This window comes from Pelmatolapia mariae, linkage group LG7 (assembly GCF_036321145.2).
Source record: "Pelmatolapia mariae isolate MD_Pm_ZW linkage group LG7, Pm_UMD_F_2, whole genome shotgun sequence".
Lineage (NCBI taxonomy): Eukaryota > Metazoa > Chordata > Actinopteri > Cichliformes > Cichlidae > Pelmatolapia > Pelmatolapia mariae.
Genome location: NC_086233.1, coordinates 26004972 through 26023506, shown reverse-complemented (window position 1 = coordinate 26023506; position 18535 = coordinate 26004972). Strand labels below are relative to the sequence as shown.

General features: G+C 40.4%; 1 protein-coding gene across 1 annotated transcript; it reads right to left on the bottom strand.

Annotated features, from left to right (window-relative positions):
• Positions 1–2060: 2060 nt before the first annotated feature.
• On the bottom strand, positions 2061–18369 carry morn5 (MORN repeat containing 5). Its single transcript, XM_063480266.1, has 5 exons — positions 18323–18369; positions 18053–18200; positions 10207–10318; positions 9768–9899; positions 2061–2182 (listed from the first exon to the last, which is right to left on the bottom strand). The coding sequence occupies exons 1-5, from the start codon at positions 18367–18369 to the stop codon at positions 2061–2063; spliced, it is 561 nt and encodes a 186-aa protein (XP_063336336.1).
• Positions 18370–18535: the final 166 nt, after the last annotated feature.

Below are 18535 nucleotides of genomic sequence, written 5' to 3'. Positions count from 1 at the left end.
TCAGAAAGCCAGAAACTTCCTCCTGCCTTTCCCACCGAACTGAAGTGCAGAATTAGAGACAAGAAAATATTACGTGCCTTATCTTTTCCAAAGTGATAATTCTCACTAAACATTTAAATGTTATTACGCAGGAAAAATTATGAGACTCCTAAATCTTCAATTGGCAGAAAATCACAAACTATTTAATAGACTCTGTTGTAGCATTTTGTCTGTTTACCATTAAATGAAGCCGCAAAGGACAACATTGGAGCTGTTATGTGAATAAAACACCGGTTATAAGCAGGAGTTTGCAGACTTTAAACCGTCACAGTCCTGTTTAAAGAGGAAAGTCTGAGATGACCATACAAGTCAAACTTCACATTCCTGCAAAATCAGACCACATTTCCAGATTTTCCCACAGGTGTATTGTTACTAATTTATAATTTATAAGGTTGCTTGTTCAGCCTCTGTGTGTGTGTGTGTGTTCCACACAAGCAGGCAGGGAATATTGTATTGGTACAATATGGACAGTATAAAATGACTGGGTTTGTACATATTAAGATGTGTGTGTGTCTGTTTGTGTGAATGTGTGAGTTTTGGCAGGGGTATAGAGTGTGCATTTGTATTTTAGTTCCATGGCCATAGTGTGAAGAACAGGATCCAACAAGACCTCAATGTCCTTGTATTTATTGAGATGGTAAATCCCTGTAAAGCACTTTTTCCCCCATTTGAAATGTTTTTTGTTTGTTTGTTTGTTTTGTTTAAAAAAACATGAAATGAAACAAAAAAGTTTATTTGATAGACTGTGCATCATAAATGTTTTGTGTAATAAAATGCAATAAAATAGAATGTGATATTTTTTTGGTGGCTTTGGATCATTTCTGAGGATAAACTAACAAAGCAATTATTCACGTTTAATTTTCCAAAACATGTCAACTGCGAAACACAGACAAGCGTGTAAGACGATTAAATTGGGCTCAGATGGAATGAAGTTTCAAATGGTAAATACACAAATAAAATCCATAAATATAAAGTAACTCTGTGTTCCATGTGTATTTTTTTTTAAGTCGGGCATTGTGTTTTGCTGTAACTTCATTTCTTGTGTGTTTACTTTAGCATTTGTGCTTAATTTAGTGGTTAACAGTGTACATCCTCGTGTGTGTGTGTGTGTGTGTGTGTGTGTGTGTGTGTGTGCTGGGTCTGCATTTTTGTGCAAGACAAAGAGTGCATTATGGGAAATTTCTCCTCCTCTCAAGGGTGTTCATTCATTATTAATTTTATTTGATATTTTTTAAAAGATGATCTGCTAATGGGGGTTTATGGCGATATGTTGAAGAGTAATTTAATGAGTGCCTGACGCTTGCCCAGCAGATCAAAGCCTTGTCAATGTTACCTGCTAATTTCCTATCTTTGGCAAATTACCTCAGATTGTAGTTTAATACACTCACTTTTGAATGCCTGCTAAAATCTTTCATTTAGGCATGAAAAAAACCCTGCAAAAAAAGCACCAAAACCCCTCAAAACCAACCCTCACACATGAATGGCGCATTTGTGTTACACCAGCAATCTGTGGTGTTTTGCACATCATTAATTCACTGTAAACAAGTCAATTCTTATTACAGGGATGGGAAATGTGTTGTTAGATAAAGTTAGAATAACAGAGTTGTTTGGGCAGCATGTATAAAGACTGTTTAACCCAGTTGGAAACTGATTGCCTGTCCTAATTCTTCTGGGTGTGAGATGTAGATCTGAAATAATACAGTATGGCAATCAAAGCACATAATAAAACTGGATATATTCTGTGCTGCCTGTAAACTGATTGTAAATGTATTTCCCAGATTCTTTCCATTCCTCTAGCTCCCTCTCTGTAATGCATACAGTATTATGGAAATTAAGATGAATGCACTGAAAGGCGGCTGTTGCACCTCCCAGAATTCATAGGTCACAGCAGCAATGTGGGGGGGGGGAAATAAAACGAGATGATTTAAAAGCATGGACTTGATAATTTACTTTTCAGTCATTAATGCAAAATGTAATACAAGACAGAAATTCCCTATAGCTCGGTTTTAATAAATAACATGCTAAAAGTTAACATTGCTGCTCTCCTCACATCTGGCTGCAGCTGATTTTTCCGGCTCAGCGCCACAAGCCTCATCCCAAGCCTTCCGACAAGTCCGCACAATCCACTCATGCTCCTGGTCATCTGGTGGAAAGATCCAAAGGGAAATTATTAGAATTTGTATCTTTTTATTCTTCTTTTTATTCCAGATAAAAGTGAACCATTTAACCATTCTTTTGACCTACACTCTAATAATACAGATTTAATCATATAAAGGCGCACAGCAAAAAGCATTTTTGGTTGAACTCGCTTAAAACGTTTAAATCAAAAACCTAACAGCAAGCATTATCACACCGCAGGTCGCACTGAGTGCGAGGCAGCACCGTTGAAGTGCCATTTAAGTCTCGGTTAAATCTGTCAAAGCAAGATAAGCCCGACAATTAGCAGAAAATAACTTCTCAGAGCCACTTCAGACACCAATAAATAATAACCCCCACACACAAAAAATGGACGCCAATTTTTTTCCTTTCTTCTACTTCTTCTTTCTTTCTTTTTTTTTTAACCGAAACGACTGCCAGAGGAGATGATAATAAACCAGTTTTTCGTTGTTAAAAACTGAAACGAGTAGCTAATTGCAGGGGAAGTCGGCTTTTCTCTCTGGAGCGCGCGCAGCTGCACGCACTTGAGCGGCTCGCGGGCCTCACCCCCAGGTTCCACCGCGCGCGGGGCTCCATTGTACAGAGGAGCAGGTCTGCAGCTCTCCCGCTGATTGTGTGTAATTGCCGGCCGAGGGCGTCAACACTAACAGCCTCTTCAAGTGTGAAACGGCCTCTCCCCTCATTCTCTGCCTCTCCTTTTCTACCTGCTCTGATCGGGAGGTCAATTGAACGCGACGGACACGCGGGCAGCTGCCGCCGCAGATCTTTGTAACGCATTTTGTTAGCGGAAAAGGTAATTACGGCAGCTCACACATAACTGAGCGGCCACGAGACTGACCTCAATTAACCACCAACCCCCCCAAAACCTTCCTTAATGATAATTAGATTGGGGGGCATTTTCATATTTGCTGCAATTCCGCTCTCTTCAGTGTTGGCAGCGTTTATCTCTGGATTTAAGTCACGTGTAATTGGCACCTAAAGTTAGCCGAGGGCACAGGTGGCTGGCGTATTTACGTGTGAGGACAGCACTTTTTTGTGATTTTTAAATTTAGCAGTTTTGACGGTGGTAATTATCAGGCAGGATGGGTATAACTGCAGTGAAATCCCGGGGTGTGTGTGTGTGTGTGTGTGTGTGTGTGGGGGGGGGGGGGGGGGGGGGGTGTAATTATAAGAAGGAAAAGCAACACAACAATAACAGAATGCAAACAAATTCATCAAACAGTTTTCTGGTCGACTAACAACCTACATGGAGAACCTTTATGTGAGTGTGTGAGAGGAGGGGAGTGTGTGGAAGCGATAATGGCACCTTGTTAAAGTCTGTTTATCTTAATCCTCAAAATACACTCAGAGAGAAAAGTGTTTCCTTCCAGCCTAATGACAGTGGTGTAACACACATGCACACATACATACATGCATACATACATACATGCACACAAAGATATACAGGATGGCTTGACTACAAAAGCAAAAATCGGTTTTCTTGTAGCACAGTGGTTGTATAAGAGATGAACAAGGTTCTGCTGAAGTAAATCCAGAATTTGGATAATAATCACAGGAACTCTGTGACTCACTGAGAAATGACCTGACCCTTCACCGGTGCGATCGGTGGAGCACACTTTGTGGTTTCTAAGCAGAGGCTCTACAGTGGAAATCAACAAAATGAACACTTAGACAAACATTCAAACATACATGAATAAGTCATCTGTCTCCAATTTTAATGTGGTTTTGTGTCTTGATGACACACACATACAACATGAAACAGCGATGGTTTTACAATTTCTAGCTTTAAATGTATTAATCCGTCTGCCACGGCTCGCAGGATTAACACAGGAATCCTGTTTTATAGGAAAAGCAGCGTGAGGATATGTTGCACTCCCCAGCGGACCGGCTGATTTTTATCTGTCTGTGAAACACCTTGGCTGGAAGGGGACAAAGGGAGGGGCTGCGCTTTGGTCACCAGAGAGGTGTTTTCCTTGGCAGTGGAATGTGTTCGGTGTGCAGCTCGCTCTGTGCAGAGTCTCAACTGGAAGCGGTTATTCCAGAAACAGGAAAACGCTCCAAATAATATGGCAACACATGGCCCCTTCTGAAGCTGCCTGTTGCCAAGACAGAACGCAGTATTCACAACTGATTGTGTGTGTGTTTGTTTGCAGTAATAACAGAACGTATTCAGGCACTTGCCAGTGGAGATTTCAAGCGCAGATGTGACCTATGCATCCCTCATTCTTTTTAAATTACAGTTTCACAGAGCAATGCAAAATGTCTTAGTACCTTCAAACTTTTAGCAGCAATCTTCATCAGCGATGGCTAATTAAAGTACTAATGTATGTCCCTGGAAGTCTGCAGCAAAGCAGATTAAAAATAGCCTTGCGAGCTGTTTGCATTTAAAAATATTTAGTCTGTTGATTGTGTGATTTGGACTTAACATTTAACAGTAATCATTTCCCCGTGTTGCAGTCTGTTGGTTTTAATTAAGCTGCGCTTGTTTGTGACACAGTGAGGGTGGAAAGGCACAACTGTTGTAACGATCTCATCATAATGAAAATAGAAATTATTAAAAAAAAACCTCAAACTGTTTCAGAACTGCAGTCTAAATTGTACAAACCAAAATCTATAGTGTTGTTTGTTTTCACATCATGTGCATTTATCAAACCTCACCTACAGGCTATCTGGTTCTTTTAAACTGGATTAGAAAATCTCAACTGATTTAGTGAGATCACTCTTAAAGTTAGAGCACAAAGGTGCTACCTCTATCTGCTGCTTGACATGTACTATACTCTTATTTTCCTTTGGTTTATTCTCCAGGTGAGCAATAAGTAACCTACTGCACAACCTACAAACTGCTGTGGGACTTAAGAAGAGGTAGTAAAACCAGAAACAAAATCTGTGATAGGTGAATGTGTATTTTGAATCGCATTCAATAACTGCACAGTGCACACTTCCTTTTTTCCTGTCCTCTGTTCATATCAGGAGGTAGCTTTGTATCCAAGTGACTTGTCTGACTCCTGCTCGAGACCCTTTTCCAAACTCCCTTCTTCCAGTGTCATCCCACCAAAAACAATAACTGCGCGGAGCTGTGCCAGTCTTTGAAATGCCTCTCGAATCCTAACGAGAAATTATTTTAACTGAGGCTATGAAATCACCAACTTTAGATATTTTTTTTTAAAAAGATAATTCTTTGCTTGATTTGAATCATAAAACTAATTTAGCAGATAATTTAGGACGGATTAGCTTTTCAAGACTATGACCTTAAATGAAATAATAAACAGCAGCCAAGAACAACACACTGACTTCATGCGTCAGCGTGTTGGAGGAGGGCACTTATCGTCTATCGGTTAAAAAGATCATTCCGTCGGCTTGCAGAGTCATTTTGGTCAATGATTAAAGTGAATATTTGTAATGGGTTTTGTGGAATTAACTGAGCAGACCACTTGGATTCAGAAAGAGAGGGTCATCCATTACTGTTGTCACTGTTTGAGTTGCAACTATTTGGCGTTGGCATTTATCCAGAGTAACTCACGTTTGAGGAGTGGTTTAGGGTTTGGTGCTGAGCTTGAGTAAACTTGAATATGAGGAACAAATTCCCAATCGTGCTATTAATGGCCAGCATCCTCTTTCATGAAATATATCTGAGGCTTATAAAGCAAAAGAGCACCGTAGTTGAGAATGAGTGTGGACAGCCAGTGTATTTGGAGATTGTAAACAGACTGTATATAAAAGATGGAAGTGCATTAGCTTTGCACTCTTTCCAATGGCCAGCAGAGGGCATTAGGAATGACCTCGGTAAACATTTTTCTGAGAGGTTCGCAGTCTCAGTCACTGGTTTCTTATTGGATACAGCATTTTGTAAATTATGATCAGCATCAGCCAAAAGGAGGAGAAAACAAGGTGTTTTAGAGTAACAATGCCCTTTGAGTTCTTTGTTTCTGGTTCCAAAACATGCTTATCTCGAGGCTTTACAAATGGACTTTGCTAACCAAAAAGTACAATCAGCTTGGCTACAGCCGTCTTAATACACAACGTATAGTTCGAACTCACTCTTGAATCCTCTTCCCTGTAGCTATTTTGTATTTTGTGTCCACTCCCACCACTTTCCATTATCACTATCACTCTACATGGTCCGTTTTTGACAAATCCCTCCATACATACAGGCACTGACAAGAAAGCGCTTTGACTCCAAAAATAATCTAAAACCTCTTGGGGAAAATTATCAACAGATCCTATTGTTTTGCTGCTTGGCACTGTTCCAAGAAGGACTGTTTGTCCAAGTTTGCAGAAGGTCCGATTTGGCGGGTAAGGAAAGTTTAGCTGGTTATTTCCAAGCAGCAACATGTGGTTCCAGGGGGTAAAAATAATAATTTTTGCACCTTAAAAACAAAACAAAAATAACATGAGACTTTGTCTTCATTGGCTCAATTTTTCCCCACAGCGACATGGGGATCTCCTTCCTCTTACTTGCTGCATGCAAACTTCTCCACTGGGAGGGCGGGCCTTCCCTGTGCCCCATCATCCCCGCAGTCCTCATCCTGGGCGGAAACCACGAGGCAATAAATTCAGTCTTCACACCCACTCTGACAAATATGCCTTCACCTCCCAGGGTTGAAAAATAAATCCATACAGGATACGGAGACATTCTTCTCAAGAATTGTATACCAAGACAAAAGGGAGAGTACACATAAGCATAAAGAGTGTATGTAACAGCATTCGCCACATACACAACACATCACTCCACACAAACTGCACATGAACAAAGGGGAAAAAAAGAGGCACAAATCCATTAAACAGTTCCTGTTTGACTTCATATTTATCTAAATCAAAACAGAGTCTGAGTATTGTTGGAAAGTTTTTGGTTCCTCTTCTTTTTCATCTCAACTTCCAAACTCCCCCCCCACCCTCAAAAAAAATCTTTCCTTCTTATCCTCCCTTATTCTTTTCCCCCATATCTCCTTTTCTTCATCACTCTGCAGATCAATACCAGAACTATAATGATGATGAACAACTCGCATTAAGGAAAGGATCGCGAACCAAATTTTTGTCTTCTTACACATACCGATGACATCTGGCAAGGATGTGGATCTGTTTGATTCTCTCTCTACACATATGTAAATGAGGTTTGTGTACCGGTGGAAGTAATCTGCATTGTGTTGCAAGTAGCTCATCTAAATACAAATATCCTGCCCCGAAATACATTAATACCTCAGGGAGCTCGTGAGTCACCTCGTAACTTGTGCCAAGAATCATTTCTTAAGACTTGTTTGTGATTCCTAAAGAGGAAAAACAGTCAATCAGATTCAAACACAAAATAAAGCAGATTTGAAAATGGTTAGATAAGAAGCCAGACATTGAAGCTGGACTCTGTCTTATTTAACAATGAAAGAATGCCAGAAAACACTGACTTGTAGGCTTACGGCAATTAAAACCAGTGTTACAAGAGTTTTGCAGGAGTTTGTCAAGACATTGCAGAGCACGTTCAGAGAAAGGACTGCAAACCCTACAGGCACGAGGCCTACTAAGGCCTGAATAAAGGTGCACAGTTATCTATGTGGGAGCTGAGATATTTATCCAGATCAGATTGTTGGATCGACTGGGAAGCTACCTGACGACAGCTTGATGTTGTCAGCCCTGGAAACATGACACTGACTATACGTCTTACATTTTCTAGTGATGAAAAATCATGGCAGGGAGACACGACAAACAGAGGATGTCAGAATATGGGACACCCGACAGACTGCGTTCACTTCGAATCAAGACTTCCAGTCTGGGCACTCGTTCAGTGGAAAAATGTGTCTTCAATTTTCCACTTTTGACAAATAGCAAAAGAGAAAAAAAATTACTGCTGTAGCCTATAGAGGCTTGCCTATCAGATGAAATGCAACAGTGATCTGCCATCAGATAATGCAAGGATAATCCATTAATGTCACTCCATGGGTTCAGTCTTATCAAGACCTTTCCATATGGCCACACTGTATACTTTGAGAGTTGTAGTTATTAAATATGATGAAAGAAAAAGGGTCCTAAAAGCGCTCTAGTAAAGCAAATCCTTCACCGATGCCATTGCCATAACTCACGTTTTTAAAGTGAGTCACTCGTGGATTTTTCCTTTGATCAGATCCACCTTTCCACCATGTCTCGCTTGCCTGAAATATTTGTGTAATCTTGCTGACGGACATACTGTGCAGGCAGATGCACAGAACAGAACGTATAAAACTCTGAAAGAGGAACTGAGGGTTTACTATGTTTAAAAGTAGCTTCAATAGAGTTTAATGAAGCTTAGCAAAAGTTCAATCAGAAAGACTAATGCAGTTTACATTCTCTCTCTCACCATGTCTCACATGGGTACACCGGGGCCATTTCTCCTTCCGTTTACATCAGCAGCTCTCGAACTTCTAGAACAGCCCACTTCAAAAGCCGAAAAAGTTCACCTACACCCCATACCCTACTTTTTACTTTTTTTTAATCAATCAAGCTTGTGCAATAGTATCAGAAAAGTCTTGTTTGTGAAATTCAACTGGTGTCACATGATATTTTTCACACAATTGCCCACCTCCCAACTGGAGTAGCACCGCGATAGTCTTGAAACAGTCTTCTGCTCCTGTCAGCGGTCATTTCAGCGTCCGATTAGTGCAACCCTTTTCTTCGCCTCGCGCTTTACATCACCGCCAGTGTTCACGGTTGTTGTCCTTCCAACTAAGTTCATCACATCCGTCCAGATTCTTTAGCATCACTCTTCAGCCCTGCTCCACCGCTCCCTCCATCAGGGAATATTTGTGCACAGCTCATTCCATCAGTAGCCTCTTAAATATTATGTTACAGTAAAACCTGATCACCAGAGACTCCTCACCTGTGTATCTCACGCCAAATCAATCAATCAATCATTTAACCTCTCAGCCTTGTTTTTTACTTGATTCCCTCCTGTTTGAATTCAGCGACGCGTGTTCTCAGTCAGAAAAACAGTGGTCACAAATGCACACAGAACCATCTCATGAGTAAATACTTGCTTTCTTCTATGATCCAAGCATTAGTTTAAACATAGGTGCAAAACTTATATTTGCTGTACATACACATGCGGTAAATTTGAAGCTAAGGTTAAATTAATTACATGATTACTGGAATTAATATTGTTTCTAGTTATGGTCAGTTGTAGAAACAAATGGACATACTTTATTAGGTTACTGAATAAATATATTTTAACATAAAGCAATCCATCACTGACAGGTGCTTTACTGGACGTAACACTTTGTGTACATAATTTGAAATGGAAATTTTGTGTTTGAGCTTGCCTTTAATCTTTCTAATTTACCTTGGCGCAACAGGCCACGGTGCCTGGATATTGCTCAGTAGTGGACAGAGCCAGTTTGGCAACAAAACAAGTGGAAAAATGTGCACAAAACCGCAGCGGGGTAAGCACTGAAAGAGGAGGATTTTGGTGTGAAAATACAGATAATTCTGCTTCTTGTGTGGATTAGGGGTACAAGCTACAAAGTATCCACTAGTATGTAACAAAAAATTAATATGAATGAGCACACCTCTCCTAATGGTTAGCGAGCTTTGCTCTAACAGTTTGTTCTCACCTGCGCTCCTGAGAAACCTGCCGGTGTAGGCTGTGACCACTCTGGTGCTGGGGTTATAGAAACCATCTCCACAGTCATAACATCCATCAGGAATGGCTCGTGGAGGATGTAAATCTGTTATCTGAGATTTTCCTGTATGAACAGAATTATTATGATTTGACTGAGGAATGACTTAGAGGTAAAACCATCTATTTGTCAGGCCAGTGATGAACACAGACTCTGGCTCATGAAGCAGGATGACAGAACTGCCTGCATAACTTCGCTAGGTAAAACAGGGACCGAAATAGAAACAGCTGTTCAGATAAAACTCATAGTTTACAAATTATCCAGCACTGAGAGGAAGCTTTCAGCCAAACAATACAGAGACTTGGCTTGTACACTATATGCTCATCATTCCTTGTGTGTTTGTTTAGGAGTGGTCTAGAAAATAAGATCTAACCTGCAGGTCTGAGGCCATTGCACCTCTCCGTGTAGAAGCGTCTGTCATAACCATCGCAGTAGTTCCAGTCCTTCTCCTGGTACTGCAGTCCGTCTGCAAAGGTAAATGTCCCCTGGTGTGGAAGCACACACAGACCTGTGAAGTATCCTTATAATTAAGTCCGCTTAATAAAAACCACCTATCAGTGATATCTTACAAGTGGAAAGTGAGGGTTTTCTTTGCCAAAGCTGTAATATCTGTATCCTCCCCAATCCCAGTGCACTGTTAGTGAAAGAAATGTAACGTGTGCTCCTCAAATCAGTGAAAAACCCAAGATAATGCACAGATCTCACTGATGACAGTTATCGTAGGGAATATTCCAGCAAACTTTGCTGCATGTAAGGTCTGGGTCTGGGTTATTCTGCATACCCGAGGCATGGTTTCTGGAAAGATAAGTTGAAGCTGCGGTTTTCAAATGTCAGTTTTGAGTTCTCTGAGAACCCAGAAGAATTTAAATTTCCCTCCATTGTCTTTCGATTGACGCAGAGCTCTCAGTGATGAATATCTCCAAACCTCAGCAGATAAAACCAAAGCTGTCTGCACAGATACATATCTCAAGGAGAAAGTGGAAAAATATGCCTTTTGGTATTTGGGGTGAACTTTATTTATCCTCAAGGGATTATACAAGAAAGACACTGTTTGTTGTTTGTGCTTTGTTGCTCTGTATGCTCCTCTTTTCTGCCTCTTTTCTCCCTCATTCCCCCCCAACCAGTCACAGCAGATGGCGGCAGACGGCCGCTTGTTTTTTTTGTTTGTTTTTTACAGCATTACGCTTTCCAGTCATTTTTAGCTATATATCTGTATTTTTTCATTGTTGTTCCATGCTTTCCTAATTTTTCCCAATAAAAATATCCTTATAACTGTCGAAATCTTCCAAAAAATACACACATTTTCTTTCAGCGCATAAGGAGAGTTAGATACTCTGGATAGTTTTAATTAGAGTTTAACTAGAGTTCAACTGTTATAGTGATATTTTTAAGACCATTATTAATACTGATATTTGGCAATTTACAAATCTGATATTGCAACATATCAGCGGATATTTTTTTCCTTTCAGACACACATAACATAAACAGACTTCCCTGGCATTTATTATGTATAGTTATTTATTTAGTTGTTTACATTCTGCATGACTCGATTGAAGCTTTTTGAGCCACTTGAAAAAATATTTTAAGCCATTCATAAGCAGTGTTGGTCAAGTTACTTGAAAATAGTAATTAGTTACTAATTACTGATTACTTCTCCAAGAAAGTAATCCCGTTACTTTACTGATTTCCTCTTTTCAAAAGTAATTAGTTACTTTATTACTTAGTTACTTTTTAAAAACATGATACACAGCCTGAATACATAATAAAGCAACAGACCTGTAATCAAATGAAAAATTCTCTTTTTAAAACTTGTTTTATTATGTGTGCCTATGCCAAGAGGCACACATATTACTATTCGTCGGATTTATTATTATTAGTTTTGAGACAAGCTTCATATATGTTACCTCATTTTGTGAGGCTGGATCAGGAATGGTGTGCTATGACTTTTGGTGTTTATGACTATTATAGTTTTTTAAATATTAATATTTTAGTGAAAATTTTCCCGCGCTTCTCTGCCAAACAGTTTTGACAATAGGGTTACATATGTTAGATCATTTTGTGCGGCTGGAGCTGGACTAGTATGGTATACACTTTTGGTGTTTATGACTTTTATAGTTTTTTAAATATTAATATTTTAGTGCAAATTTAGAAAGATTCTTCTTTTGGCGCCATAGAAACAGACTTCATTTGTGGTGTGTTGGCTCCATCTTTTGGTCCCACTGATACAAATTTCAAACTTCATTTGTGGTGTGTTGGCTCTCTCTAGTGGTATGCCGGGAGTAGTACAGCCTGTCTACCCTTATTTGGATTACCGTAATGATGACAATATCAACAGTGCGCACAGCGTCGCTGCTTTCAGGAGGCATTGGAATTTTTAAGGTTGCGCAAATCATTCAAAAGTTACGGTAATGCTTGGTGGAAAACTCAATATCCCACAATTCATAGCACGCCTCTGCTGAGTCAAACAATGGCGGCCATCACTTAGTTTTTATTTTCCTCTTAATACTGTTTCTAGGTCACAAAATAAACTTTTAAGATATTTTCAGGCGAGAATATAGGTGTGTAAACTTCAAATATTTGCTCGTTTTGTCAAAACATCCCATATTAGCGACAATGTTCTGATGATGTCGTTTCTGCTTGAGGCTAGCTGGCTAGTGTGGCTAGCGCGGCTTTGCTAACAAGCTACAGCCGGCCTGGATGACAGTGAGAGCGGCTTACTCTGGTTTCACACCCGGTCCTTCGTAAAGTCTCGTGGTCACAGCTGGACTTATTTTTCGTTTATATGAACCGATGATTTATTTATTTATTCATTTTAGTAACGGTATAAACAGTGAAAGGTGGTGGATTGGCCAGATGTAAACTTCAAATATCTGCTCGTGTTACCAAGACATCCCATATTAGCTCTGATGGTTTCGGTGCCTGCAAAGAGCTAGACAGCTAGCTAGCTAACTGGCTGTCTTTTTGACTCAGGGTTATAGCTGGACTTATTTTTCGTTTTTATGAGCCGATGAGGGGTTTTTTTTAGTAACGGTACAAACAGTGAAAGGCGGTGGATTGTCCAGATGCTGGTCGATGTGGAAAAAATAACTGAGTTGTTTGGTGGTCGCTGACACGGAGCTACAACCGAGGGCAGCTATCCACCGGTGTGTGTCAGACAGAGCATGCAGGAAACGAGACATATGAGGCGGCGAGGCGACCGCTGATCGACCGGTGGTAGATCGTGGATCAGGGAAACCGAAGGCAGGAGAAGCAGGCGGCTGCCGGTCAGAGCGTGAGGTGAACTGAATTTCAGGTAAGAAGTTATGAACTGCACTCTATTTGGGTCAGATATAAACTGAGTTTAGGTGTACTTTATTTTGACGGAGTTTCTATACAGCTGTGTGCGCGCTAAGTTACTGATGTTGAACTTTATGACAGCCTCCCCTGTCATTCTCTCGCCTGTTCAAACTTAAGTCATGAAACTGATCAATGATCGGCTTTTCTCTCTTGTTTGTTTATCGCGCTAAACAACAGCAGCACGTTTAAGCTTGATCAGCTGTTGTTAGAATTCATTTGATTTTAATTTCTAGTATCAGCTGATGTTTGCTGGAGCCACAGCTGTAGAAGCGGCTGGTGGAAACCAGGAGATGACCTTACCGAATCATCAGAGCTGAACTGGTGATGGAGAAACAGGTTTACCTTTTTTTTTAGGTGACATGAATGAGTTGAAGGGAAGTTATGAACTGTTTCTGAGAGAAATAAACACCAAGCTCCTTTTTTATTTAGCTGACAGCTGGTAACTGTGCAGGGGCGGATCTAGCAAAGCTTTTGCCAGGGGGCCAGGTAGGGCATCTTACAACCAAAGTTTGTATGATAATACACAAGATTGGCTGTAGACCATTGTTAATCATTCAGAACACTGTGTAAAAATAACAAAAAACAAAAAGTGAATGCAAAAGTGCATAAATATTTATTTTACGTGATTGATGTGTGTGGCGGGGCGTGGTCTGCAGTGCCGCTGCAGGGGAGGTGGACCCACCTGAGTGGCATCTGCAATCACGCCTCTCTGGCGTAGTCTGTGCTCTCTCGGCTGTTTTTTGGGTGTGTGTCGGGCTGTGAGTTGAAAAGCTACAGCCGGCTGTGTGGGTACACCAACCATGTGTGAAAAGTGGTCCATAACGTAATGCTTCAAAGCGTGTTCATGCAAACATTGTCGGGTCTGCCGTGGTACAATGGGACTTCTGCTCATGAAACTATGTGCACAGCGTCTGCAAATCGGGGCTGTACAAAGTCACTTCATCTTTACCCAAAACTGTAAGCTGTCATCTGTGAGGCGCGAGCGGTGTTTGTTTTTACCATAGTTCATGGTGGAGAATGGCTGCTCTGCTGAGTTTTGCTCTCTGTAGCTGTATGAATGGCAAACTACACTGATTATCAGCGGCATAGGCACACTTAAAATTTCTTCTGAAATTTTCGCTTTCTAGTTAGTTTTAATCTTTTAACTTTATGCACATCGCATCTTGCAAAAAAATAAATTATATGCAACAGTCTTTGACTTTGAAGAAATTTGTTTAACATTTAAACTGTTACGGCCCTGGGCCTTGGAGGGAGTGAGACTGCCTTTTTTTTGTTCATGCAAATCAAAGTGTGCTGGGACTTGTGGATGATTGGCTACTTGGAGACCTGTGCCGGCCCTCTTCTATGCAGATTGCAGTGTGACAGGCCACGCAGACTATTGGCTGCCCGGGGATCCCGTGGTACTCCAAGAGGCAATCAGTGGCTGAGCGTGCTCACCTGCGGCTACAAAAGGCTGGAGGTCCTTCACTCAGTGGCTGCTGCTTAGGACTGAACATGCAGTTTGCCCTTCGTGCCTCCCTCTTCGAACTTTGTTTGTTGAACTTGTTCATAATGCTGAACTTTGTGTGTTAACCTCGATGCATGCTTGAACTTAGCCTGATTAGAGCTTTGAGACACTAGCTTGCTTTGATTAGAAGTTTGTGACGCTAGCCTGCCATAGTTATCCCTTAGCTTTTACGTTTGCTTGTGTTATTGCTTTACATGTGTTAATTGGTTTCCCAGTGGTCTGTTGAACAGCCCTGTCGGTTTTCTGTTTAAAGTTTGAAATAAAACCTTTTATTTTACTCAGTTTTCGTGTGGGGGGCTTGTGTATCTTACTCCCCCCCCTGTCGCCTAGCAGAAGGGGTCATAACAAAACCTATTTTCTGCATATTCCAGCATATAAAATAATTTTGTGTTTACACTCACTCTTTCAAAAAGATGCAAGTAAAACAGCAAAATATAAATAAAATCAAAGATTCAGCAGCACTAAGTCCTGTCGTTCTTAAATCTATTTTCACTTTTTTAGCAGAAATGGGGCTGTCAGGGGTTTGCCAGGTGCCGCAACTGTCATGTCAGTGGGGGGATCCGGGGCTTTCTCTGTGAATTTCACATTCATGGCAGCGTCCTAGATAATTGCTCAGATTTGAAGTTTAATTTTTTGCTGTAGAAAGAAGTTTTCCTCCCATGCAGAGTTTACAGTGGAGTTTATGTTTTTGTCACTTTTTACGGAATAAAACTTGAAGTAATTTAAGTACTTCCAAGCTTTAAACGCTACATGGTCGTGCTCTCTCCTGCACTCCATACTATCCATTGTTGATCTACACACGTCTGTTGCTGCCACAGATGTCGCACACTTGTAAGACATTGTCATGAGACACTCTCACAAACAAAATCACGGTTTAGCAACGCAGTAACGTAGCGTGCTTATGGGAAAGTAACAGTAATCTAATTACTGTTTTGCAATAGTAATCCCTTACGCTACTTAAGAGCTGGGCGATATAAGATTTTTTCATATCACGATATGTTTTTTTCATTTCAGGCGATAACGATATATGTCACGATATAAGCCAAATTATAACAGCGCTGGCACGGCTGGCAGCCTTAACCCAATTTCCCTCGGGATGAATAAAGTATAATCAATCAAATAACTATATCTGTAAGATTTAAATGTGCCGTTGCTCACAAGTAAAATGTGAAATAATCTGCAGCTTGTTTTGATTTAAATATTTATTTCCCATAATAAGTTCAACAGGGTAGATGTACTTAAGGAACATGAGACTTCAGTTTCAGATAAATAAAGGCAAATATTGCAAACTACACAAAAGGCAGCCGCTAAAGCGTTTAAGTTCCAAAATAGAACAAACAAAAGACTACTAAATTGTCAATTCCACTTAGAAACAAAATTTTAATTCTAAAAATAAATCTTAGTTTGTTTTACAGAAGAACAGACAAAATTGACTAACTTTTGTCAATATCAAATAATAAACTGAGAACTAAAAGGAAATTCTCAATCTCTCCTTGTTGTATAGCTTAGCTTTTCAAACAGTTACTTTATTCTGACAAAAGCCGAATGACGAATTAGCGCTTTCAGTCAGAGATTGAGCATGCACCGGTTTATTGTATTTCCAGACTTGCTTTCGGCACAATTTACAGTGCGCGTTACTCTGTTTTTTGTCAGACTTGAAATAGCCGAAATACCTTCACACTACGGAACTTCTATGGCCCTTCCGTTCGACAATCTCTCCGGCATTGGAACCATCATCGTTTTTTTCTTCGGTTAACCTTCGCTCACGATCTCGGTTGATTTTTCTCTAGTCGGCAAACTCATTTCCTCCATTACCTGGGCAGCCCGGCTGCAAAAACAAATACACATGTGCGCCTTGGCACTTGTGCTGTACGTAACAAGTCACGTGACGTGACGCTGCGGCTGTGATTGGTTCGGCTCTGCGCAACTTAATTTGGATTGGCTGTTCTTTTTTTTTTTTTTTTTTTTTTTAAGAGGACGAGAGATGAGGCCTATCGCAATAGTTTAATTTTTCTATCGAGAAAAAGTTATTTCGCAATACATATCGTTATCGTTTTATCGCCCAGCTCTAATGCTACTCATTACTTGAAAAAAGTAATCGGATACAAGTAACGTGTTACTTGTAACACAAGGATAACTGTAAAGTCAAACAGGAATGTCACCTAAGATAAAGCTCTCAATCTACTACAATAAAGAAATCAAAACAGGAACCCAGAAATCCAACACAGAGATCATAACGGGAAACACCTGAAATAACAATAAACCTCCACAGAAGCCCAAACTCAAATATATTCACAAGGAATTCAAAATCCCCAAAACAACAAAAAGCTAAGACCTTGACATTTAGTCTATCTAAGTCATATTCAGAGTACATCTCTGAAACCTGCACTAGGTGTGTAACCAATAAATCTGCTCCATTGAAGTGCACCATTATCTCATGTCAGTGAGCTGATAGAGATCCAGGAGCAGCAGCTTCGATTAATGCTGTTAACTATACGGCATATGTATGGGTCGTAATGCTGTAAGGTCTTCCCAGGGGCATGGCTGCTCACTGGTTTCTCCTGGATCCCTGGTTTTCAAGCCTGCTCCTTATGTATTAAGACCAAATCATGCAGCCACTGTCTGACTGAGTGGAAGTGTGTCATGCTTACTCACAATCTTTGCTTAGTTTTTGCTCCCATGACTCTCTCTGTGCTCTAGAGCTCTTTTTGTGTGCCAGCCAGCCACATTTCTGACATATAGCCTCTCTGGGCTCCAACCTCATGCCTTTGCTCCTTGGAACCTCCAGGCCTGCTCATTCTCCACTGTTAGAAGCAGTTTCAGCACCTGCACAACTCTAACTAAGGCTGTGAATAAAAATCCTGAGTTCCTGTAATCTGTGCTCTTCTTCTTCTTCTTTTTTTTTTTTACATTTGCCAGTTCTTTTAAAAAAGCTAATTGGTATTACAAAAGGATCACATAGAAAAGGCAAAAATTGGAGGAAACTTCTGGGTTTATTGAATTATTTAGATTTGTTCTGCATGGAGGTAAGTTGCAGGTCTTTCACTGGCACTAAAAGCAGGTGCTGGGTTGTCTGGGCCAAGGTTTGTCATGGTTAAGAGCTACTATCATTTCAAATGAACCGCAACAGCAGTGATGATAATAATTGTAGTGATTGCTATCGCAGTGAGGTCCATGAAAGTTTACTTCAGAGCAGGAGAGGCTAAAGATCCTACCGAAAAAAGGCAAACCTAATTACTACGATAATAACTGTGAGTGATTACTAAAAGGGACCAGATGTAATATCAGATATAACCAATGTGAAACACACACAGTCATGCATGTGGCTGCAGACAGTCTGACATGAAGGGATGGACACGCATACAAAACTGTTCACCTGTTTGGCTATGCCGTTTTCCCAGGTGCTCTCATATTTACTTCCATTTGGAAAGTACAGCACTCCTTTGCCATGGAACATTCCATCTTTCATCTCTCCCACATATCTTGTATTTGTAGGGAAGGTGTACTCTCCTTCACCTTCCATCCTGAAGCAGAGAAAAAACACACTGTTTTATGAACTGTATTTGAATATACGAGCACACACAAACACACGCACACATGCAAACACTGTGTCTGTGGCTCTTTTTCACAACTACGGCCAAACTACCTGCCAAATTTTGTTGCCCCATTGTAACTGCTTCCGATGTGCTCCATTAACACAATGTCCTGCTTTCTATGTAGGGTGGAAAAAGCATGCAAAGTCGATCTAAAAACTCTAAAAACTGAAAACAGCAGTGAAGTGGTATACCGTTACCATGGCAATGACGCAACAATACGACTGTTGAACAAGTTATTGGTTTCTACTCATCTTAAAAAAAAC

Excerpts from the sequence above, each read along its gene's own strand:
- morn5 (XM_063480266.1), bottom strand. The coding sequence starts at position 18,369 with ATGGAGCACATCGGAAGCAGTTACAATGGGGCAACAAAATTTGGCAG. Across the intron at positions 18,201-18,322 it reads GGGGCAACAAAATTTGGCAG|GATGGAAGGTGAAGGAGAGT; the intron begins GTAGTTTGGCCG and ends TCTCTGCTTCAG. Across the intron at positions 2,183-9,767 it reads CAGGTTTCTCAGGAGCGCAG|ATGACCAGGAGCATGAGTGG; the intron begins GTGAGAACAAAC and ends TCTTTCCACCAG.